Source organism: Sorex araneus, chromosome 5, assembly GCF_027595985.1.
Source record: "Sorex araneus isolate mSorAra2 chromosome 5, mSorAra2.pri, whole genome shotgun sequence".
Taxonomy (NCBI): domain Eukaryota; kingdom Metazoa; phylum Chordata; class Mammalia; order Eulipotyphla; family Soricidae; genus Sorex; species Sorex araneus.
This window is the reverse complement of record NC_073306.1, coordinates 138,497,423-138,520,241: the sequence shown is the minus strand read 5'-3', so window position 1 is coordinate 138,520,241 and position 22,819 is coordinate 138,497,423. Positions and strand designations below refer to the sequence as shown.

Sequence of the window (22,819 nt, the reverse complement as noted above, 5' to 3'; positions counted from 1 at the left end):
TTATTATGCTTCTGTGTTAGTGTGTGTAGGTGTATGAGGGCCCAAGCTATGTTAAAGTGTTTCTATGATAGTGTATGTAAGTGTATGTTGGCTCATGCTGAGTGAGTGTGTTTCCATGTTAGTGTGTGTACATGTATGCTGGCCCATGGTGAGTTAGTGTGTTTTCAGGTAGCTATGTATAAATGTATGCTGGCCCATGCTGTGTTAGTGTGTTTCTATGTTGGTGTGTGTAAGTGTATACTGGGTCATGCCAAGTTAGTGAGTTTCTATGTTAGTGCGTGTAAATATATGCTGGCCCATGCTTAGTGTGTTTCTATGTAAGTGTGTATAAGTGTATGCTGGTTATGAAGTGTTATTGAGTTTCTATGTTGGTGTATGTAAGTATATGCTGGCCCATGCCGTGTTAGTGTGTTTCTATGTTAGTGTAAGTGAATGTTGGCACATGCTGTGCTAGTGTTTCTATGCTAGTGTGTTTAAGTGTATGCTGGCACATGCCATGCTAGTGTGTTACTATGTAAGGGTGTATAAGTGTATGTTGGCCATGAAGTATTATTGAGTTTCTATGTTTGTGTATATAAGTGTATGCTGACCCATGCTGAGTTAGTGTGCTACTATGTTAGTGTGTTTAAGTGAATGCTGGCCCATGCTGTGCTAGTGTATTTCTATGCTGGTGTGTGTAAGTGTGTGCGGGCCCATGATGTGTTAGTGTGTTTCTATGTTAGTGTTTGTAATGTATGCTGGCCCTTGCCGTGTTAGTGTGTTTCTATGTTGGTGTGTATAAGTATGTGCTGGCCTTTGCTGTGTTAGTGTGTTTCTATGTTGGTGTGTGTAAGTGTTTGCTGGCCCTTGCCATGTTAGTTTATTTCTGTGTTAGTGTGTGTAAGTGTACACTGCCAAGTTTCTATGTTGGTGTGTGTAAGTGTTTGCTGGCCCTTGTCATGTTAGTGTGTTTCTGTGTTAGTGTGTGTAAGTGTATGCAGGCCCATGCTGTGTTAGTGTTCTATGTTGGTGTGTGGAAGTGTATGCTAGCTCATGCTGTGTTAGTGTGTTTCTATGTTGGTGTGTGTAAGTGTATGCTGGCCCATACTGTGTTAGTGTACTGGCGTGTGTGTGTATGTGTGTGTGTGTGTAAGTGTATGCTGGCCCATGCTGTGTTAGTGTGTTTTTATGTTGGTGTGTGTAAGTGTATGCTGGCCCATGCTGTGTTAGTGTACTGGTGTGTGTGTGTGTGTGGATGTGTATGCTGGCCCATGCTGTGTTAGTGTATTTTTATGTTGGTGTGTATAAGTGTATGCTGGCCCATGCTGTGTTAGTGTACTGGTGTGTGTGTGTGTGTGTGTGGATGTGTATGCTGGCCCATGCTGTGTTAGTGTGTTTTTATGTTGGTGTGTGTAAGTGTATGCTGGCCCACACTGTATTAGTGTACTGGTGTGTGTGTGTATGTGTATGTGTGTATGGAAGTGTATGATGCCCCATGCTGTGTTAGTGTGTTTTTATGTTGGTGTGTGTAAGTGTTTGCTGGCCCTTGCCATGTTAGTGTGTTTCTGTGTTAGTGTGTGTAAGTGTATGCAGGCCCATGCTGTGTTAGTGTTTCTATGTTGGTGTGTGGAAGTGTATGCTGGCCCATGCTGTGTTAGTGTACTAGTGTGTGTGTGTGTGTGGATGTGTATGCTGGCCCATGCTGTGTTAGTGTGTTTTTATGTTGGTGTGTGTAAGTGTATGCTGGCCCATACTGTGTTAAGTGTACTGGTGTGTGTGTGTATGTGTATGTGTGTATGGAAGTGTATGCTGGCCCATGCTGTGTTAGTGTGTTTTTATGTTGGTGTGTGTAAGTGTACGCTGGCCCATGCTGTGTTAGTGTACTGGTGTGTGTGTGTGTGTGTGTGTGTGTAAGTGTATGCTGGCCCATGCTGTGTTAGTGTGTTTTTATGTTGGTGTGTGTAAGTGTATGCTGGCCCATGCTGTGTTAGTGTGTTTTTATGTTGGTGTGTGTAAGTGTATGCTGGCCCATGCTGTGTTAGTGTACTGGTGTGTGTGTATGTATGTGTGTGTGTGGAGTGTATGCTGGCCCATGCTGTGTTAGTGTATTTTTATGTTGGTGTGTGTAAGTGTATGCTGGCCCATGCTGTGTTAGTATACTGGTGTGTGTGTGTGTGTGTGTGTAAGTGTATGCAGGCCCATGCTGTGTTAGTGTGTTTTTATGTTGGTGTGTGTAAGTGTATGCTGGCCCATGCTGTGTTAGTGTACTGGTGTGTGTGTGTATGTGTGTGTGTGTAGTGTATGCTGGCCCATGCTGTGTTAGTGTGTTTTTATGTTGATGTGTGTAAGTGTATGCTGGCCCATGCTGTGTTAGTGTACTGGTGTGTGTGTGTATGTATGTGTGTGTGTGGAGTGTATGCTGGCCCATGCTGTGTTAGTGTGTTTTTATGTTGGTGTGTGTAAGTGTATGCTGGCCCATGCTGTGTTAGTGTACTGGTGTGTGTGTGTGTGTGTGTAAGTGTATGCAGGCCCATGCTGTGTTAGTGTACTGGTGTGTGTGTATGTGTGTGTGTGTGGAATGTATGCTGGCCCATGCTGTGTTAGTGTGTTTTTATGTTGGTGTGTGTAAGTGTATGCTGGCCCATGCTGTGTTAGTGTACTGGTGTGTGTGTGTGTGTGTGTGTGTGTGTAAGTGTCTGCCCATGCTATGATAGTGTGCTTCTATGTTAGTTTAAGTGTATGCTGGCCCATGCTGTATTAGTGTACTGGTGTGTGTGTGTATGTGTGTGTGTGTGTAGTGTATGCTGGCCCATGCTGTGTTAGTGTGTTTTTATGTTGGTGTAAGTGTATGCTGGCCCATGCTGTGTTAATGCACTGGTGTGTGTGTCTGCTGCTGCATGTGTATCTGTTAGTGTGTATGTGGTTTGTGTTCCTGTGTGAATTCCTGTCTTTATGTTTGTGTCCATGTGTGTAATCTGTGTGTGTCTGTACACCTGTGTGTGCGTGCATGTGTGTCGCGTGTGTGTCCTGGCCTACGGTGGGCCTGAGTGTCAGTGAAGCTCCCGGGAGCCTGTGGGCGGGCCGGCTGCTGGCTGCTGTCTCTGCTTGTGCCACCCCACCATCTAGTGGCCACCTGGAATATCAGCTCACCTTCCCGACTGGGCCTCGGTCCCGCATGGAGAGAAGCACACTCAGGGGGCCGGGGGCGGGGGGGGGGGGGAAGGCGCCCCCCAGCGAGTTAGCTGCGCTGGGTGTACCAGACCCACTGAGACGCCCTCGGGCCTGAGACGGGCACTGCCCTGGCCCTGCAGCCCCCAGAGGCTGGCGAGGAACCGGGCCGGGTTCCATGGAGGGGGCACCCGGGCTCCCAGGGAGGCGTCTGGGCACTCGGGAGTGACCACACAGCCACAAGTCATTGAGGGGCCTCTACCACACGGGCCGTGGGCACCAGGCAGCCTGGTGCTACCCATGGGGGGGGGCACCTATTTACCTATCTGCTTCCCCAATGCCACTCAGCCCCCAGCAGAGGGGGTGGGCAGGGGCCCGGGGGTCCCACCGCACCCCCCCTCGGGCACCAGAACCCTTCTTGTCCTGTCCAGACACACCCCTGCACCCCTGCTCCCCACAGACCTACCTGGCAGGTTCCCTGTGAAATAAACAACAGTAAACACAGCCCCGGGGCGAGGAGAGAGGGCAGGCCTCGTGCCCGAGCAGAAGCTGGCGTGGCCGCACGGCTTTCCCCAACCCCCACACCCCGGTGGGCGCAGCCCCCGAAACTGGGGCTGAGACACCATTGCACCCCTGTCCTCGCCCCTGCATCACAGCAGGACACAGCCAGATCGGGCTCACGCTTGGGCGGGCACCTCCTCCACCCGGGGCTTTGCCAAGTGTCTGGCCGTGCGCTTTGGGTCTCTGCTGGGTGGGTGCACATGAGCGACCCCCCGCCCCACACATCCACAGAGGCCCCGGGCCCCCCATCTCCCTACCCTGGGGGGAGCAGCCCTCTTGCCCAAGCGTGAGTGACCGACCCGGATTCAAAGGCCATCGAGGGGTGTCTGTGTGGTCCCTACCTGGTCCGCGGACGCCTTCTCATCTTCTGTCCCCACTGTCCGGCCGCTGGTGTCGCCATCTGGCTGTCGGGAGGGAAACTGGACAGGATTTGTGCTTGGTGCTTGTGATCGCCCAAAGCCGCACTCACAGGCCCTGGGACTCAGACGGAGGAGCAGGATGGGGGGGTGGGGGGGCAGGGGATGCCAAGACCCAGCGCCCTAAATGCGCCTCACGCACCCCTAAAGTGCCGTCTCAGGGGTCAGGAGCGCCTGAACTGGGTAAAGAGAAGAGCAGCAGAGCCAGGCCAGCACGGCCACAGGAGGAAGGTGGCCAGCGACAGCAGGGGGGTGGAGGGAGGAGCGCCGAGGGGGGGGCCTCACATTTTCGGAGATGACCCGTCCTGTGTGCCCTCCTTCCCGAGGAATCAAAGCCTGTCTGGCCTTCAGAGTTTCCCGGAAGGGCCTCCCCTGCCCCTCACTTTTGCCAAGGCCAGAGTTGGGCCCAGTGCCCAGGCCAGAGTCTGATCTGGGGCCCAAGGTGACCACAGGCCAGGCTCAGAGTCTGATAAGGTGACCACGACCCTTGCTGTCCCGTCTCCTGACAGGAGACCGGGCCCTGACGGCCCCCAGCCCCGCACCACTGGGGCCTCCCGGCACTGAGGTCTGCTGCTCTTGCCGAGAAATCGGATTTTTAAATGGCAGGTAGCAGGTCAGTGCCCCCAGGCCCTGGGACCAGCCTGTGGGCAGGACGAGGTGCCAGAGTCAGGGAGACCCGTCTCCCCCCTCCCTCAAGGCGGCCGGGCGCTGGGGGCCTTTCGAGAGAAGCTGACTGAGAAGGCAAGGCCTTGCAGCCGGCTCCACCTGGTCTCTAGACACCCCTGGCTACCAGGAATTAGCACTTGTGTCTATTTCTGGCCTAATACCAATCTTTTCACAGAGCCGACAGCAGCTTCTACGCTGGTGCACAGACTGGTGCACAGAGTGAGGAAGACTCCTTAAAAACAATCACTACGAAAAATATTGGGCAAGAGTTATTCTAATGTGCCCTGGATCTGGGCCGGAATTCCCAGCAGTCTAGGACACTATCCTAAAAGGAAAAAAAAAGCAAGGGCACTGCACAGAGAAGCAAGTGCACGTCCCAGTTCAAGTTCTTTGTTGGGCCTAAGACATAGGAGGAAACCTTTAGATCTGGCAAAAAAAAAAAAAACCTTAAGCTGGACAGACAAAGCCGGCCTGGAGGCGAGAGATCTCTCCTGAGAGATGCTCTCTGCTCGCCACACCCAGACACCGGTGACTCCATCCTTCCGCAAAGGGCCACGAGGCACCTGTCCTCTGCAAGGGATTTAAAGCGCAGAGTCCACTTGACACACACTTGTGCTCGGCTCCCCGGCGTGGAGGAAGCAGGGGCCGAGTGAAACGTCGGGCCCTTCACTTACCTTGCAAGCTCTGGATCAAAGAAAGCCCTGCCGGGTCGCGGCTAAGCTGAGGCCCTTGCGTGTTTTCACTGCCCAAGGCTACTTGAAAGGACAAAAGTGACTAGATGGATTTTGAAAATCCATCCCAAACGGGCGTCCTCATGCTATGACTGTTACCGAGGACAGACCTGCTGGCAGAAGGCCCCACGCAGGGAGGACCCCACTCCCCTCTCTGAAGACTGGCACATTGTAAAAATGTGCCAACCTGCACAGAAGGGAAAAAAAAATCTTTGGAGGGAAATCCATAGGAAATTAGATTTTTTTTTAAAAGCAAGGGGAGAATAGAGGCCTTTGAGAATCTTGAAATACTATTGGGAGGCAGGAGGAAAAATAATAAAAATGTTTCTTAATTCTGAAAATCCTGAGTTGGGATACTCCAGGCCCTTCCCACTGCACCAAACGGCTGAGTGGGGCATTGCATGCAGAATTTGAAAATGAAAAACTAGCTGATTGGGGTGGGGGAGGCGCCCCTAAAGAAGGGGTGCAGTGCACAGGTGCCTTTAATAAATTAGCATCCTATTAACTGTGACCGTGTGGGTAAATACTGTGTGAGAACAGTACGGCCATCTTATACAGCATTTATGTGCTAGCTCAGTAAATGTGGCAGATATGAAGAAATTCTAATCTACAAGTTCCTTCAATTTTTTTTTTAAAAGGGGGCTTGAACCCAAATCAGGTTTTGAAATACAAGTATAATTTGGCAGATTTATTCGGAAGGCTCAGGGGGCAGGCAGCCTTGGGAGCGGCCATGTGACTAAGAAGTTTCAATTCTTTAGAATATCTAGAATTTCTAGTCTGGCTCTTGATTCTTCCTTTCTTCCTCCTTTTTTTTTTTTTCCTCAGAACTCTGCAATATGGCTAAGCGACACGGGCCACGGGAACAGGAGGCGCACACAAAAACACGCAAACGCGTTCAAGCAGCAGATGAAGGCCCGCACTGCAGGGCAGCAAGGCACGGCCATTTTGTCGCAGCGAGGGGACATTCTTGTCCTCTGCTCCCATAAATCAGGCCCGGACGGGGCCGGGGGGTGCTCTCTCGTCACTTTGGCAAAATGGAGGCCACTCAGCGGCTGAGGGAGGGCCAGGGCCACCACCCGGGGACCCCAAAGCCTCACCAGGCCCACCACGTCAAAAAAAAAAAAGTCAGATTTCCTGGAGACTCCCCTGGGGTCAGCCCTGGCCCTGCCTCGGCCCTGCCTCGAGTGGCCTGTGCCCCAACACTGCCCTGCACAGAGGCCACACACAGAGCCACGGGGCCCCGCCAGCAAGAGTCATCAAGGCCCTAGCAGGCCAGGGCATGGAGGACACTTCCCTGTCTGTCCGCCCAGTGCTGCCCCAAGGGCCTCTCACAGCCCACAAGTCAGTGAAGGCCAAGGCCAGCAGCAGGGCACAGGCAGGCCCCGGGGCTCTGGGGCTGGGGGCAGCAGGAGTCTGAAATGGCCGCTGCTCCCCTCTGAGAGCACTTGGGGGAAGGATGACGTCATCACGAGGGGGGGAGGCATAAAGAAAATGACCGTCAAATGCACACGCATGTTCTGCGACAGGCACACATCACAATGGCAGACAGTGATGGCCACAGAGCCAGTGCACAAGGCTACGGCGTGACAGTCACGACACACATGCAGGTACCTTAGATCCCTGCAGGTCTCCGCGGGCAGAGGGGGGAGGGGGAGGAGAGAGAAGGAGAGGGCAGGCGCCCGGGAGGCCCGCACAGAGCCCCTCTTCAGTTCAGATGTCCACTAATTGCTGCCCTGATTAGCAGTGGCCCAGGAGTGGGGGAACAGCAGATCTGCACAGACAGGACACAGGAGTCTGGGGGGTGGGGAGTGGGGGGTTCTGGCGGCTCCAAACGACCCTTTCCACAGGATTATCAGCACAGGGCTTTCATTGATTTGCTGTTTGAATTTTGCTTTTATGTTTTTTGTTTTTTTATTTTGCAGAAGGTCTTACCTTTGAGCTTCCTTGCCCCCAGCTGTTGGAAAAAAATTCATACACAAACATTTACACATTTCACAGATCATGTTCAGTGTTACCACATCTTGTCCACACGCTTAAAATACACTGGAAACACTTTGAAAAATTAGTTTTTATTTTCATTGCATTGCAACGCGAAGACGGCACCCTCCCTTTTTTTTTTTTTATCATCCAGCCCCTCCTACTGTGCAATCTTTTGAAAGGTGGAAGTGATCGGCTTACCTGGACGCTCCGCGGGGGTGGGGGGCAAGAGTGGGGGGGAACATCACGTCATCTTTTTTCCAACAAGGCCACGCCCACCCCCTGCTCAGAGCGGCCCGCAGGTGCGCCCCCGCCCCGGCCCCCACCAGCCGGGCTGAGCTCGAGCGCCGAGCGAGCGAGCCCCCCCCCCCCCGCCGCGCACCCCGATACCTGAGTGTCTGGTTTTTTTCAACCGAAAAGGCGGGAGGGTTTGGCGAGCGAATGAGAAGTGAGGAAACGCTTAGCGCACGGGGGGGGGGGGGGGGGGGGGGAGAGAAAGACAGACAGAAAACAGGTTACGGGCGGCGGAGCGCCCCCTCCCCCCACGCCGCACGCGCCGCGGACCCCCGAAGTTGGCACGAAACACGAGACAGCCCCGGCCCCCCCACGCCCACGCCCACGCCCACCCCCCCACACACAACCAGAACACGATCGGCGGGTCGAGCCGGGCCCGGGGGGGCTGGGAGAGGGGCGCGCGGAGCGGATCATGCGCAGGCGACACACCACGACACCGACACACACAGAGCGAGCACGGGGGGCACGCCGCCGGGCCCCGACCCCGGGGGGCCCTCCGCCGCGGTCAGGGGGGCTCACCTGAAGCCCCCGCCTGGCTGGCCGAGCCCCACCCCCGCGACTCGGGGGCGTCCGGCCTCCGCTGGCCGCTGCCACTTCGGTCCCTAGAGGGCACACACCTCGCCCCCCGCGCGCCCAAGTTGCGCCCGCCGCCCCCGCCCGCGCCCCCCCGCCCCCGCGCCCGGGACCCCCGCCCACGGCCCGCGCCCGTTACCTAGAAGCAGCAGACGGTGCGTGCACATGTAGCCCATCTTCTCGCTCTGCAGCTGCCGGTCGATGCGCCGGCTGCGCTTCTTCTCCGCGCGCTTCTTGGCCCGCTGCTCCAGGGCCTCCTGGCGCTGCTGCCGCCGCTTCTCCGCCAGGGGCACCTTCTTGGCCTTGGCGCGGCCGCCGCCAGCGCCTCGGCCGCCGCCCGCAGCCGCGCCCGCGGGCTGGGGGCTGTCGCTGCGGCCCCGCAGGCCGAGGCAGCCCCCGAAGGCCTGCATGAGGAAGTTGCGGAGCAAGTTGCGTCGGGGCTGCTTGCGGCGCCGGCGGGTTCGGCGCACGAGCCAGCGTCGGCACCCGCCGCCGCTGCCCTCGGTGGCCGACTCGGAGTCGCCGCTGCTGTCGCTGCTGAGCGAGGCCTCGTCGTCGTCCCGGCGGCGGCCGCTGCGCCCGCGCTCGGGCCTGTCCCGCCAGGCGTGCGCCCGAGCAGGCTGCGGAGTAGGCGGGTCGGCAACCTGGATCTCGGGGCTGGGGGGGGCGCAGGAAGCGGCTCCGGGGCCGGCCTCCGCGGGTGGCGGCGGAGGCGGCGGCGGCAGGGGCTGGCCGGGCAGCAGGGGCGGCGGCGGCGGCACCTCGGGGGGCGGCCCCGGCGCGAGCGGCTGCGCCTTTGGGGGCGGCCCCAGCGCCGCCGGCTGCGCCTTTGGGGGCGGCCCCCGCGGCAGGAGTGGCCGGGGCGGCGGCGGCGGCGCCGAGATCTGCTCCGACTGGGGGGTTTTCCCCGGCGTCAGGAGCGCCTGCGTCTTGGGGGTCTTCGCCGCTGGCGGAATCGGCTCGGGCTGCTCCCGCGGCATCTTCTGGCTTGGCTGCGCTTTGGGGGTCTGCCCCAGCGGCATCTTTTGACTCGGCTGCGCTCTTGGGCTTTGCTCCGGAGCCGTCTTTTGGCTTGCCTGCGCCTTTATGGCCTCTTCCATTTTTTGACTTGACTGCGACTTTGGGAGATGCCCCCGCGACATCTTTTGACTTGGCTGCACTTTGGGGGTCTCTCCCGGCACCATCTTTTGGCTTGCCTCCGTTTTGGGGGTCTCTTCCATCTTTTGACTTGCCTCCATTTTTGGGTTCTGCCCCAGCACCATCTTTTGGCTTGCCGCCGTTTTTGGGGTCTGCCCCGGCACCATCTTTTGGCTTGCCTCCATTTTTGGAGTCTGCACCTGCATCTTTTGGCTTGCCTCCGTTTTTGGAGTCTGCACCTGCATCTTTTGGCTTGCCTCCGTTTTTGGGGTCTGCCCCAGCACCATCTTTTGGCTTGCCTCCGTTTTTGGGGTCTGCCCCGGCACCATCTTTTGGCTTACCGCCGTTTTTGGGGTCTGCCCCGGCACCATCTTTTGGCTTGCCTCCGTTTTTGGAGTCTGCACCTGCATCTTTTGGCTTGCCTCCGTTTTTGGGGTCTGCCCCGGCACCATCTTTTGGCTTACTGCCATTTTGGGGGTCTGCCCCGGCACCATCTTTTGGCTTCCCTCCGTTTTTGGAGTCTGCACCTGCATCTTTTGGCTTGCCTGCACTTTTGGTGTCTGCACCGGCACTATCTTTTGACTTGCCTGAGACTTTGGCGTCTCTCCCAGCACCATCTTTTGGCTTCCCTGTGCTTTTGTGGTCTCTCTTGGCCCCATCTTTTGGCTTGGCTGCACTTTTGGGGTCTGCCCCGCTAACATCTTTTGGCTTGACTGCGCTCTTGGGGTCTGCCCCGCTAACATCTTTTGGCTTGGCTGTGCTTTTAGGGTCTTTCCCAGCACCATCTCTTGGCTTGCCTGTGCTTTTGGGATCTCTCCCGGCAGCATCTTTTGGCTTGGCTGGGGTCTTAGGGTCTCTCCCAGCAGCATCTTTTGACTTGGCTGGGGTCTTAGGGTCGGCCCCGCGGTCTGGAGCGTCTGAGATTTTGGTATCTTCTCCTGTGTCAGGATCGGCTCGGGCTGCCCCGGCATCGGCATGAGTGGGCTTGGGGGGGTCTTCTCCAGCGCCAGGCTCACCTGTGCTTCCGCGCTCTTCTCCGGCATCAGGCTTGACTGCACTAGAGGGATCTGCCCCGGCATCGGGCTCAGCTCGGCTCTGGGGGTCTTCGCGGGCACCGGGCTTGGCACTGGCGGCGCCGGTGTCCGGCTTGGTGAGGACTGGGGGCTCTGCCCCAGTGGCGGCGGCCGGTTGGGTTCCGGGGGCTCTGGCATCGGGAGTTCCGGCATCGGGGGCGCCGGCATCGGGGGCGCCGGCATCGGGGGCGCCGGCATCGGGGGCGTCAAGGACTGCGGCGGCGGCAGCGGCTCTGTCAGGGGCTGGGGGGACTTGGTCTCCCCCGCCGTCAGAGGCAGCGGGAGTGCCTCCTTCCATCTCCGCGGCTTCTCCCTCGACTGGGGGTCTCTCTCCCTCTGCTCGCTCGCTCTTAACTGCAGCTCGGGAGCCCACGGTGGGCGGGTCGTCGGCAGCGATTGGGGGGCTGTCCATGTTGACGGGAGCGTCGTCGACCCCAGCGGGGGCGCTGCCAATCTCGAGCGAGGGTCCGGAGATCTCCACAGGGGGGCCGGCGCCCGCGAATCGGAAAGGGGGGCTGTCAGCCCGTCTGGGTGGGCGGCCCCGGGCGCGGGGGCTCCGGCGGGGGGGCTGCTCGACCGCGGCAGCCACGGACTCGCCGCCGCAGCCCGGCAGAGTGCGGGGGAGCCCGGGGGGTGGGCTGTCGTCCCCCTCAGGCACCTCGGCTGCATCTGCGGGCTCCGGGGGAACGGCTCGGAAGACCCCCGCCCCGGGGCTGCCTGGAGCGAGGTCAGAGGCCCGCAGAGGAGGTCGGTCACCGTCCCCCGGGGCAGGCTGCTGCTCCGGCTGCCCGGGCACAGCGTCTTCGGGCTGCGGGCCGGGGCCTCCCAGGCCGGGAAGGGTGTCATCAGCTCCGGGCTCCTCGGGCGCCGGGACCCCAGGGACAGGCCCGCCGGGCTGCTGGACCTCCACGGGCGGGACTGCCGCGTCTCCCCCGGCTCCTGCTTCCTCGAAGGCCTGCTGCGGCTGGCCCTGCGGCTCGGGGCCGGAGACTCCTGCAGCCCCCTGGGCCTCGTCTGCGCCCTCGCCGGGGACGGGCTCCCCGGGAAGCGGTGGGGCCGCCACTTCTTCGGCTGCGCCAGCCCCAGCACCGGCGGCAGCTGCCCCCGGGGCCTCCAGGGCTGGCTCCTGGGGCTGCTGCCCCTGCTCAGGGGGGAGATCGCGTTGTCCTGACATATTATTGCCGTGGAGGCAGTTGCGCACGCCCATAACACGGTGGCGGCCTTAAAAAATAAACTGGGGGCCTCGTTAGGCGGAGGCACCCAACCGAACTAGGGTCAGAAAAAGAAAACCCGCAAAAAATTTTCTAAGTCCCAGCAACAAAGTTCTCAGGTCTGACGAGAGCTGGTAGTTCAAGGCCAAGCCCTGTTGGTGGCAGAAGCAAGGCTGTCGCTGCGAGTGAAGCCTGGGCTCCGGGCGGCCACTTTTATCCCCTCACGCTGCCCCCTTGGCCACCCCCCCCCCCGCCCTCGTCCCTCCTCTTTCACACTCCCCTCCCCCCTCCCTCCCTCTCCCCCTCCTATCTCAGTGCTCCAGGCCTGCCCCGCCTGCCGGGACCTGCGGAGCGTGCCGATTCGGTCCGAAAGTCGCTCGCAGTGCGTCCTCGCGGCCACCAGGGGACGCCGGCCCCGGGGCCGAGGCGGCTCCGGGAGGCGGCTGCGGGTGCCCGCCGCCCCGGACTTTGGGTAAGGGGGCTGGTGCGCGCAGGCCTCGCAGGGACGGCTCGGCTCCGTCCTCTCCTCTCCCCGACTGATTTGGCGTCTTTCTCCTCTCCTCTCCCCCGGCCAGAGCGAGAGCGCTTCTGCGCGGTGGGACACGTGACGCAAGACGTGGGCCCGGAGCCGGCACCCTCCCTCCCAGCCCCAACTGACGCTCTTCGCGGGGGCGGGGGGACTGCAGGAGGGTTTCATCACCCCAGGACACCCCTGAACCCCACGGCCTCCCGTTTTGCGCCACGAATCCGGGGCACGAGGCTTCGAGCGGCGGGGTCGGGGGTGCGGGCGCGCGCGCGGGGCATGCGACAGGTGGTCGTGAGCCCCCCGCCCCCACCCCCGGCACGGCGCAGCCCCTCGATTCTGAAAACGCCTCGGGGTACTTCCCGCGGCTTCGGCGGCTTGGATTTGCCCGCTCGACCGCGGCCGGTTTGCAGAAAGCACTCCCTCAGCCCCTGTGCCCACCGCCCTCCGGGGGTCTCCGCGGCGGTAGGGGGCGGCGCGGGCGCGGCGCTCGCGCACGTCCGCGGCCGGCGATGCAGGGAACAGCAGGGTCTCTGGGGCTGGATCACACCGGTGCTCGCGGCGCTCGCCGCCGCGGCGCGGAACGCCGGGTGCGGGTTGCGCGCGGGCGGCCGGGCGTGCAGACCCCGCAGTTACGGGGCTCCTTCGCTCCTGGGGAGAGGGGGACGGGGCATTTCGGTGGGGACGTGTGACCATTTCGGGGTGGTCTCGGCGACTCGGCAGCCCTGTGCACGCTGAACCCGGACCTGCCGCGCCGAGCGGGCAGCGCGGCGGTGGCCGCGGCGGCGGCGAGCTCTTTGCCGCGGCCGCCTGCAGCGGGGCGGCTCGGCCGGCCCCTCCCGCCGCGCCGCAGCCCCCTGGCCGCCGCGCCGCTGCCCCTCGGCGCGGGTCTCCCGGGGCGGCCGCTCACTTTCCCCGTCTCCGAGCCGCGGAGGCGGCGCCCCGGCCCCGGCGGTCGCCCGGCTGCGCTCCGGTGGCTGTGGCGCGCGGTGGGCTCGGAGCTGGCGGCGAAATCCACCTGCAGCGCCGGGTGGGCTCGGCGCAGGCACGCGCACGGCTCGGAGCGGGGGTCGGGAGCGGGGTGGGAGACCCAGGGAGGGCTGGGAGCTGCTTTGCGGGCCACATGGGTCCCCGCACGGGGCGCCGGGCCGGTCTCCCGTGCGGGCGACACGGGCCTGCCAGCCCCCTTTATTTGTGGGCAGAGGGCGCGGGCGAGGGGAGAGGCGCGCGCGTGGCCCGGGTGGGCCGCTGAAGCGGGGCGCGCCGCCCGGTTCTGTGCGGGGGAGCCCTGCGCACAGCAGGGTCGGGGCCGGCCAGGTCGAACAATGCCCTCCCGGGACACGGAGCCGGCCACGGCGCGTCCCCGTCCCGCATGCACCGTCCACGGGCCGCGCGCGCCCAGGCCGGCGGGCAAGGTCACACTCGGGGTCCCGCCTGGGCCTTCCCCAGACTCTCATCTCGGCCCTGGGGGTCGGGCCACACGTTTCCAGAGGCCACCGCGCCATGCGCACTCCAACTGCCCACCTCCCGGCGCGGCGCACGGCCCGGCCACGGGGGGCTGCCACGCGGGGACCCCCAACGGGGGTCCCCACACCACTCGGTCCCCTCCGACCCCGGCGCTGGGTCAGCCATTGGGTCGGGGTCACGCCAATCAAGGCCGCCGGGCGAATGAGCGGGGGGCGTCCGGCCGGAAACCGGATGCGGGTGGGAGGTCCGACAGGGGGCGCCGCGTTGGAACCGGCGAAGGGATTGTGCCCGGGCGGGGTGCGTGGCCGCGTGGCCGCGTGGCCGCCAGGCCCGGCTGCCCACGAGGCCGAGGCCGAGGCCTGGGGCCCGCGCGACGAGGAAGAGGATTTCCGGCGCCCGAGGGCGCCCGGCCCGTCGCCCCGTGGCGTGGCCGGGGTCGCAGGGAGCGCTCCGGGTGGAAGGTCAGTGGCCGGAGGGGTGCGGACCCCCAGGGCGGCCCGCGCGCCCCCACCGTGAGCTCAGCCCGCGCGGCCGAGGCCCGTTTCCCGTCCACGCCGGGCCCAGGGTGGCCGTGGCGCGGACACGTGGCCCTGCAGGCCTCGCGGGGCACGGGCAGGGGGACAAGCCCCCTCCCCGCGCCCTGGGGGTCGGCGGACAGGGCAGGGCCGGGGCCTCCCGGTCCGAGAAGGACCAGACGTTGTTTGCTTGCAGTTCCTGCAGGCGAGGGCTGGCGCCCGCCTGGGGACAGTGGGGGCGCGCACAACCGCAGAGGCCCGCGCCGACGCCAGGGGACAGGAAGCCGGGGCCTGGGTGGGGGCAGGGGTCCCGGCCCCGGGGAGGGGGAGGGGCGCCCTCAGTGCGGAGGGAGCTGGGGCCGCAGAGAGCCCCGCGGTGGGGAAGGTGGGCCAGGCCCGCGGCCGAGATTTTTACAGCCTCGTGGTGGAGGGGACCAAAGACTAGAAACGGAGGGACCCCGAATTCCAAGTGATACCCACACTCCATGGGGATAGAAATCTGCGTCAGACAGACCCCCACGGGGACGGGGGGCGGCTCGTGGTGCGGGGTGGGGGGGCGGCGCCCGCAGGAATTAGCATTGTCACCGGGTCCAACCCAAACTGGGGTCTCAGCCTAGTTCTAGCGCCACCGGGATCTTTTCGCCCTGGGGGGTGCAGGCCGCACCCTCCCCCCCTTCCCCCCCTCCCCCCCCCGTCTCCGCCGACCCTCTAGCTGCCAGCAGCAGCCCCTGCTTGTCGCAGCCGAGATGGCCTGAGGTTCTGCCAGGTGTCACGTACAGAGGAGGTGCGCTGTGGGGGGTGGGGGGGCAGCCTTGCGGAAGGGGGGACCACTGCATCCTTGCCCCCCTGTTCTCTGCAGGGACTGGACCGGAACCTCGACGCCCCGCAGCACCCGGAGGCGTAGGGGTCTGACGCGACACCCCTGAGGCGAGAACTGGCCGAGGCCCTGGGAGGCAGGTACGGGGCCGGGCCTGGGGGGCTGTGGCTGCGGAGGGACCCCGCGGGCTCCCGGCTGGGGGCGGGGTGTGGCAGGGGGGCGGGGTGTGGCAGGGACGCGGGGGCTGCTGCCGCAGAGGACTTGACGCAGAGGGTCTGACCAGAGGCTGCTGACGCAGGCGGGGGGGAGGGGACCCCTGGCAACAGGCTGCCAGCGTGGAGGGCTGCGTGTGCGCGCGCGTGTGTGTATGTGTATGTGTGTGTGTGTGCGCGCGCGTCCAGCAAGGGGCACCGTGTCTGAGGGCCCCTGTGTGTGCAGCTGCTTAGCAGCGGGGCTGAGGAAGGGCTGGCGTGTACTTTGGGGACCCGGGGACACTCAACGCTTCCCGGACTCGGTGGCCACAGTCCTGAGGGCAGGGCACCCCCCTCCCCGCCCCCTGCCCTGCAAGCCAGCCTGTCTCCCCTCCTGGGGGGCTGGTCCTCACCACACCCCTGCTGTGCACCCCTGCACCCAGGAAAGAGAAAGCAGAGGGGCGGGGGGGGTGTGGGGGGGCAGAAGCAGAAAGGGGGGGCAGTCCGGCCCGAGGCTGGGGGTGGCAGATGAGCCCCTTGAGGCCCCCCGTTTCCTGAAGAGAGACAGAAGCAGGAAGGGAACATGCTGGCCTTCAGGTTTGGAGGCCGGGGGGCTAATCGTGTTCCGCCAGGACCTGCCGCCTTCTCGCACCTTCCTGGCCAGGCCTGTGGAGGCAGCAGTGGCCACGGCTGTCTGTGTGCTGCAGCGGGCGCCCTCCCCGGCTCCCAGGGGTCCTCACTGCCCTCCGACTCCTCATTTTGACCCCCAGCCGGGCCTTGCGAGGGGAGGGACTGTGGCCTAGTACCGGGGGGTCTGCGCGGGCAGAGAGGGCAGCGGCGAGGGCACTGGGCTGGTGGCAGCTGTGTCACCTTTGGGAAACTGCGCGTGGCACGGCAGGCGGCGGGGTGCTCCGGGCAGTGTGTTGTGAAGGGGAGGGTCCCCACTGCCCCGTGACCCCGGGCCAGCCCCCCCCTCGCCGTGTGGTCATCACCGCACGCGCCCCCTCCCCCCAGGACTAGAACACCAGATCTCTCGGGTTCCCGGTCTGTCCACTCAGAAGCAGCTGGGTTCATGCGTGGAACCCCCACCCCCCGCTGTGCTAGGGCCAGCAGTAGGGCCAGGCCCAAGTCCCCACAGTGACCGCTGCAGTACAACCTACGGGGGAGCCCTTTTCCTACGCCCAGCCTCTCCCGGCTGGCTGACCTTCTGCGACCAGGTTTCCATCTTTATTTTATTTTATTTGAAGTAAAACACGTTCATCCAAGCAGCAGAGGAGGAGGAGGAGAGAGGGGAGGGTACAGGTGGCGTAGGGGCCAGCTCCAAAGCAAGCAAGTCCACATCGCAGGCGCCCCCCTGGGCCAGGTTAGTTCAGAGTCTCTCGGACTGCCCCCCAGTCCGCTGCCAGAGTGGCTTCTTGCCGTGGCAAGAAGGGCCACGCTTTCGGAGGGGACCCCAGAGTCACCCCCAGGCCCTTTCCAGACGCCTCCGGCTTTGAGACAGAGATTCAGAGCTTAGGAGACCCGCGCCAGTGTGGCAGCAAGCGGTGTTCAAGCGTCACTGCCCACGTTTCCGGCTCAGAGTTAGAAGTGCACCTTTGTCCGAGAAAAAGCACATTTCCATTAAGCAGACGAGGAACAGAAAGGGGAGAGTCGGTCCCTGCGGCCCCTCCCTCTCCCCAGCGCCCTAAAATAAGTGTCCTGAAGTCCCCAATTGCTGGCAGGGGCCAGCTGGCCCCGGCGGGGAACAGGTGAGAGCCTGGCCTGGCCTCGCTTCTCTTGCCCCGGGCTTGAGGGCAGGAAAACCCCAAACCCAGAGTCTGAAGGAGGGAAAGCAACGGGGGGGGGGGGGGGGGGGTGAGAGTCACCTTGAGAGTGTGGCCTTGCGAGGGGCAGCAGACTGAAGATGTGAGAAACAGGGCTGGTGTTTAGTCCATTTCCAGAAACCAGGTTTTCATGTGTAGCTTAACGAATTAAAACCCAAATCCAGAAGGAAAAAAAAAACCCAACAACCCCTTTGTTTATCCCACGCGTTTGGTTTTGGGGAGTCTCAGCGGCTAACAAGTGCCGCAGTGTGGACGAGACACTATACATCTGTGCCACGAGATTGCTTGGGAGAGGAGCAATTAAGAAAAATGGTGTGACAAGCCCCTGGGAGGGGGTGATAATGGAACAAAAAGGCTGAGAAAACAGGTTTAGCCGACTAGCTGCGTCCCGCCTCACTTCTGCAGTGGCTCAGTCAGCTCCCAGTGGGACCAGGGAATAGATCTGCACCCCCGACCCCCCCCCACTAGGGAAACCGGGCTTTCAGACCCCCTGGGTGTGTGTGTGGGGGGTGGGTGGGTGGGGGGCAGGCCCGGTCAGCTTAACCCTGGCCTCTTGGACTTGCCACTGTACCCCACGTTGGCCAAGAATTCAAAACGAATTTGACAAAATGGAAGCCTGATCCGCACGCAACATTTGCCCATCGGGAGGCTGCTCTCCTGGCTGCAGGCTCGGACCCCGGGGAGCCCCCCGCCGCCCCCCCACCCCCCCCCACTGTGCGTGATCTGATCCCAGCGGTCTGGTGTTTGCCACCAGTCACCGTTCTGGTCAGAAACAGGCTCTGCCCGGCACCGTTTTTCCTCCTTCTGCGCCTGAAGAGCCTGAAGAGGAGGCGCAGAGAGCTAAGGCAGTCCACACAGGCAGGCCGGGGGCGCAGCGACAGGGCGGGGAGGCGAGAGAAGCTTCTGGCGCATTAAAGAGACATCTCAGACAGTTCCAGACTCCGTCGTGAGGACCCCAGGTTGCGCGCGTCTGTTGCTGAACTCTGGGAGGAGACCACGGCCCCACGCGGGTCAGGCCTCGGGCTGGAAGCCACCTTTGTCCCCGGGCAGAGGGCCACTCTGTGCACCTAGCCCTCCCCCTCCGCCTGGGGCTGTTTTTTTTTTTTTTTTTGGTTTTGGCGGGGAGAATTTCCTCACCTCGGTCTCCTTTCACAGTGGGGGAAGCTGATTCAAATGCTAACCTCGGTCCTGGGGCAGGACAAAGGGGCGGTGGGGGGTGGAATGCCGAGAGGACTTGGCTGAGCCTTTGGAAATGGCCACGGGCTGGGGGGGCCCGGCTGCAGACCCAGTGTGTGTCTGCTCGGTGTGTCAGTGTGTCGCCGTGAGCCTGTGTGGCTGACACGGTGTCTGTTTCTGTGCTTGTGTGGCTGAGATTGTGTGTCTCTGTGCTTGTGTATCTGGGCTTGTGTGTGTGTGATCCTATACATCTGAGTTGTGTTTCTGTTTCTGTGTGTGTGTGCGCACAGAGGTGGCGCTGGGGTGTCTGGGTAGGAGGGCGAGCGCTTTAGCGTGTGTGTGTGTGTGTGTGTGTGTGGTGCTTGTGTGTGCCGGGCGCAGGCCTGGGCCTTTCGTAGGGGGGCGGCGTTTCTCAGCTGTTTCTAGGGCCCTTAACGTGCTCTTGCAGCCTGGGCTGGGCGGGGGGAGGGGGCCTAGAGGCAGCAGGCGGGGGAGGGGCTGAGTGGCGGCGGCTGGGGGCGGTTTGCACAATTAGGGTGGGGGGACGCAGGCGGGAGTGGGCGGGCAGGCGCTGCTCTGCGAGGCGCTGACCTGCAGAGCTGCGCGGGGGGCGCAAGGCTCTCCCCCCCGTTTACCGTGCAAGGGGGCAGGGGACTGGTTTCCGTGGTGCAGGGGCGGGGGAGGGGAGAGACGGGTCCCCAGACTAGCCGGCGGGGGGCAGGGGCGGGGGCGGCGGTCTAGACCCGGGCGGGCGCCCCCTCTCTCCACACCAGGACGGGAACAACACGAGGCCACCAGTTTGTGTTTGAATGACAGAGACGGCAACTTCGGGGCTCCCCGCCAGGCGGGGCCCTCCGGCCGCCAACACCTCACCTCTCTTCCCGCCGCGGCCCCCAGACCACCCGCCCGTCCCCAGATCGCTGTCCACGTCGCCCTGCCCCGCGCTGCGCACCCACGAGCCGCGCGCCCCCGGGAGCTGCCGGTTTCCCAGTTTCCTCCTGTCCCGGCGCGGGAGGCGCCCCGAGCGACGGGTTTCCAAACTTCGCTCCTCCCCGACCCCCACCCGCCACTTCGCACCCCAGGGCTCGGGTCCGAATCCGCCCCCTCGCCCCCGCCCCGCGGGTGCCGCGCTCTCTGGGGGACACATTACCGCGTGTCCCGGCGAGAGCCGCGACCCCTTCCCTGGCCGTTTCCCTTCGCGCTCGCAGCCGCCCCGCCGCCCTCCCCGCTCCCCGCACCCTGCGACGGTGATGCCGCGACGCGCCCCGGCCCGCAGCGCCGACCGCGGGGGCCCGTCGGGGCCCCCCGCGCGCCCCGGGTACCTCCTTGGCCGACGCCAACTCCGGCGGAAGCGCGGCGCGCGGGCAGGTGCGCACGCTCGGGGCTGCGCGCGGCGGTGCGGGGGTCCCGCGGCTCGCGGTCGGCGGTGCGGGGCCCCCGGGCCGAAGCGCGCGGCGGGGCGGCCGGCGGGCTCTGCGCTCCTCGCCCGCTCCCGGCGCGGTGACTTTCCGCAGGTTGCAACAGTTGTCGCCCGGTGAAAGTTGGCGCGCGCGCCTCCGAGCCGCGTTCGGGATGCCCGCCCGGGCCGCCGGGGCTGGGGGCTGTTCTCCCTAGGAAGGAAAAGAGCCGCGCGGAGCCCGTGACTTACCCGTGCGGGGGGCGCGCAGCTCGGAGCCCGGCGAGCCCGGGAGTTCGTCGCGGGTCCTGGACGCCAGCTCGGGGGGACCTACCTCGGGGCGCCCGGACCCCCTCCGGCCACCTGGGAAGAAGCGGGGCGCCCTCCCCGGCCCCGCCGAGCCCGCCCGCCCCCGTGGCCGCCGAGCGCCACCCACCTGGCCCGAGGAAAACGAGGAGAACCTGGACCCCCTCGTCGTCCGCCATCAGTGCCGACGGATGGGGATGGGCCCCTTTCTCGGGGGAGACTCGGGGGACGGGTCGCGGCGCGCCTGGCGGGGCTGGCAGCGGCGGAGCGGCCGGCGGGGCTGCGGGCGCGCGTCGGCCTCCTCGGGGTCCCGCGGGTCGCGCTCCTGCGGCGGCTCCTCCCCCTCGGCGGGGCGCGCGCGGCGGCGCGGGGAGGCGTCGGGGCTGCTCAGGCGCAGGGCGTGCAGGCGCTCGGCGAGGGACTGGCCGAAGGGCAGGCGCGGCGGCACGGGGGGGCCGCGCTCGTCCTCGGGCTCGGTCTCGGGCTCGGTGGTGGGCGCGGTCTCGGTCTCGGTCTCGGACTCGAGGTCGGACTCGGTGTCGCTGTCGGTGTCGGACTCGTAGTCGAGCTCGGACTCGTAGTCGAGGCAGTCGGGCGCGGCGGCGGCGCCCTCGGGCTCAGGCTCGGGCTCGGGCTCAGGGGCCACCTGCGCGGCCGCGCGGTGGTGCGCGTTGAGGAAGCTGCGGCGCTGCTGGGCGCGCTGCTGGGCGCGGGCGCTGGACGTGGCGAGCGCGCGGAGCAGCGCGATGGAGCAGGACAGCCAGAGGAGCGCGGTGGCGGCGCGGCGGCCGATGGGCGGGCACAGGTCGTTGTAGTTGTGGCGGGCGCGGCGCCACTGCTGGGCCCGGGAGCGACGATCCATGCTCTTGGGCGCTCGCCGGGGAGCCGGACCGCCCTCGGGCTCGGGCGCGAGCGGCGGGCGGCGCCGGCCAGGTGAGAAGCCGGGTTTCCCCAACTTGGCCGCGCGGCGCTCGGAGAGCGGGAGAGGCGCCTCCGAGAGGTCCTCTCGCCAGGCAGGGGACGGAGGAGACTGAGGCGCCGCGGGCCGGGCGCGGGGGTTGTGCGAACTTACGCGCCCGGACTTGAGCCGGGCACGTGCGGGGAGGGGGCGGGGGCGCGTCCCCGCGCGCGCGCGGCGCCCGCCGCAGACCCGAGTGGGCCGGCAGGTGGCAGGCGGGAACCTTGTTGGAGAGCTTGGGCAGCGCGACCGTCTCCTTCTCCGCTTGCTCCCGCCAGGGTGCTCGATGCCACGGACGGCCCGCGGCGGCCGGAGGAGCGGACCGAGGACCCGGGACGGCCAGGCCCGGGAGGAGCGGCCGCCGCGCGGCGCTGATGTCGTGGCCCCAGAACCTTCCACCGGCCGACGGTCGGGCGCTGGGCGCAGGGACCCCCGTCGGGCCCCACCGCCCTGGCAGATGGCGTCCCGTCCCCCAGCCGACTTACAGACACACGGAGTGCCGCTCTGCCGCCCCCCCTCCCCGTCCCCCCCAGCTCTCCCCCAAACAGCAGAACGGACCCCCTGGTCCAGGGGTTCCGGCAGCCCCCTACCAAACACCTCACACACGCCGCGCACACGCTGCCTACAGACTCTATCCCGACAATAAATATTTCTCGAAGGCCTGATTCACGCTCAGTTCTGTTCTAGGTGCTGAAAGTGGAATTTCAAAATAAATGGGGAAGTCGTGCTTTTGGAAGGGGGCTTGCCATGACGGGGGCTGTTGGGTGCCTTCAGACACTCGGGCCCCTCCAGCCCAGCCTGCTGTGAGGGGTCGCCTGCAGCCTGGACCCAGAGCCAGTGAGTCAGCTGACCGCGGGGCAGAGCATGCAGCCGGCCTCTGTGGCGCCCGGAGCCTCCACAGGCAGCTCTGCGGGGCTGTGTGAGACGGTGGGGGCGGCCCCTCGCCCCAGCTCAGGCCCAGCACAGGGGGCCGCTGCCTCCGCGGGCCCCCCTGGCCTCTGACGTCTTCGCCATGCTCCTCGGCAGCCTCCGAGCCCAGAGCGGGCTGGGGGCCCGGCCCTGATGTAGCGGGGTTCTGCTTGGCCCCAGCTTGGGAACGGGGAGGGTCTGTGCCCGTTGCCCAGGGATCCCCGTTATCAGGGGCTGGGGGGGGAGCCCTGTAGGGCTGGGAGCGGGGGTCAGGCCCGTGGTCTCATCTGCCCGCTGTTAGCCGCCCAGCTGGGGCCGAGAGCTAGAGGGCTGCGCTCAGGTGTTCCCGGCCCCGTGGGGAGGGGCGAGTGGGCGCGGGGCTCCTTCCCGGGAGAGTAATGGCAGCTGTGGGCCGAGAGCGCGTGGTTCTGAGGCGTATGGGAGAAATGCCGCATTTTCCAGGGGTGCTTTCTGCCTGTGCTGGAGACGGCAGCCCGGAGCTGGTGTGCTAGTACAGAGACACTGACACTGCCTGCATTATTAAAAAATGTGCGTTACATAATATTTTTGGACCAGATTCTGCATTAGTAATGCACTTTCTTTGCAAGATGCATTTTAATCAGCGGGCGAACATGGAAGAAAACACTCCATCTCAGCCGTGGCCCTGTCTAGTCACAAATACGTCTCCGTGTACCTCGGGCACGGGCTCGGGGCGGACAGGGGCCCGCACTGAAATACTGTTCCACCTCGCACTTAAGCCGAGGCCGAGCAAATGGATCTGCGCAGAAAATGCTCTTTAAAATGCATTACGTGCGTGAGTTTCAAAAGTGCTTGCTGCAGAGTGAATTTCAAAAAGGCGCAGGCGGTGAGGGACGGCCCGGGCGGAGGCTGGCCAGGCGGCCTGGGCACGCTGCGTCTGCTGCGGGGAGGTGAGCCTCGGCCCCCCCGTTTC

At 64.1% G+C, this 22,819-nt stretch overlaps 2 protein-coding genes across 2 annotated transcripts; both read right to left on the bottom strand.

The window, feature by feature from the left end:
- Positions 1-9,246: 9,246 nt before the first annotated feature.
- Positions 9,247-20,179, bottom strand: LOC101545183 (titin-like; the record flags this gene model as incomplete). The annotated part of the gene is made up of 8 exons (XM_055139959.1): positions 20,131-20,179; positions 19,947-20,057; positions 19,621-19,904; positions 17,881-17,941; positions 13,056-13,327; positions 12,751-12,960; positions 12,131-12,252; positions 9,247-11,716 (listed from the first exon to the last, which is right to left on the bottom strand). Coding segments are annotated over exons 1-8 (3,579 nt in total), but the record flags the coding sequence as incomplete, so codon positions are not given.
- On the bottom strand, positions 19,772-21,034 carry LOC129398779 (neuroendocrine secretory protein 55-like). The gene is made up of 2 exons (XM_055137422.1): positions 20,131-21,034; positions 19,772-19,908 (listed from the first exon to the last, which is right to left on the bottom strand). The coding sequence occupies exon 1, from the start codon at positions 20,860-20,862 to the stop codon at positions 20,179-20,181; it is 684 nt and encodes a 227-aa protein (XP_054993397.1). The 5' UTR covers positions 20,863-21,034; the 3' UTR covers positions 19,772-19,908; positions 20,131-20,178.
- Between the last annotated feature and the right edge of the window lie 1,785 nt (positions 21,035-22,819).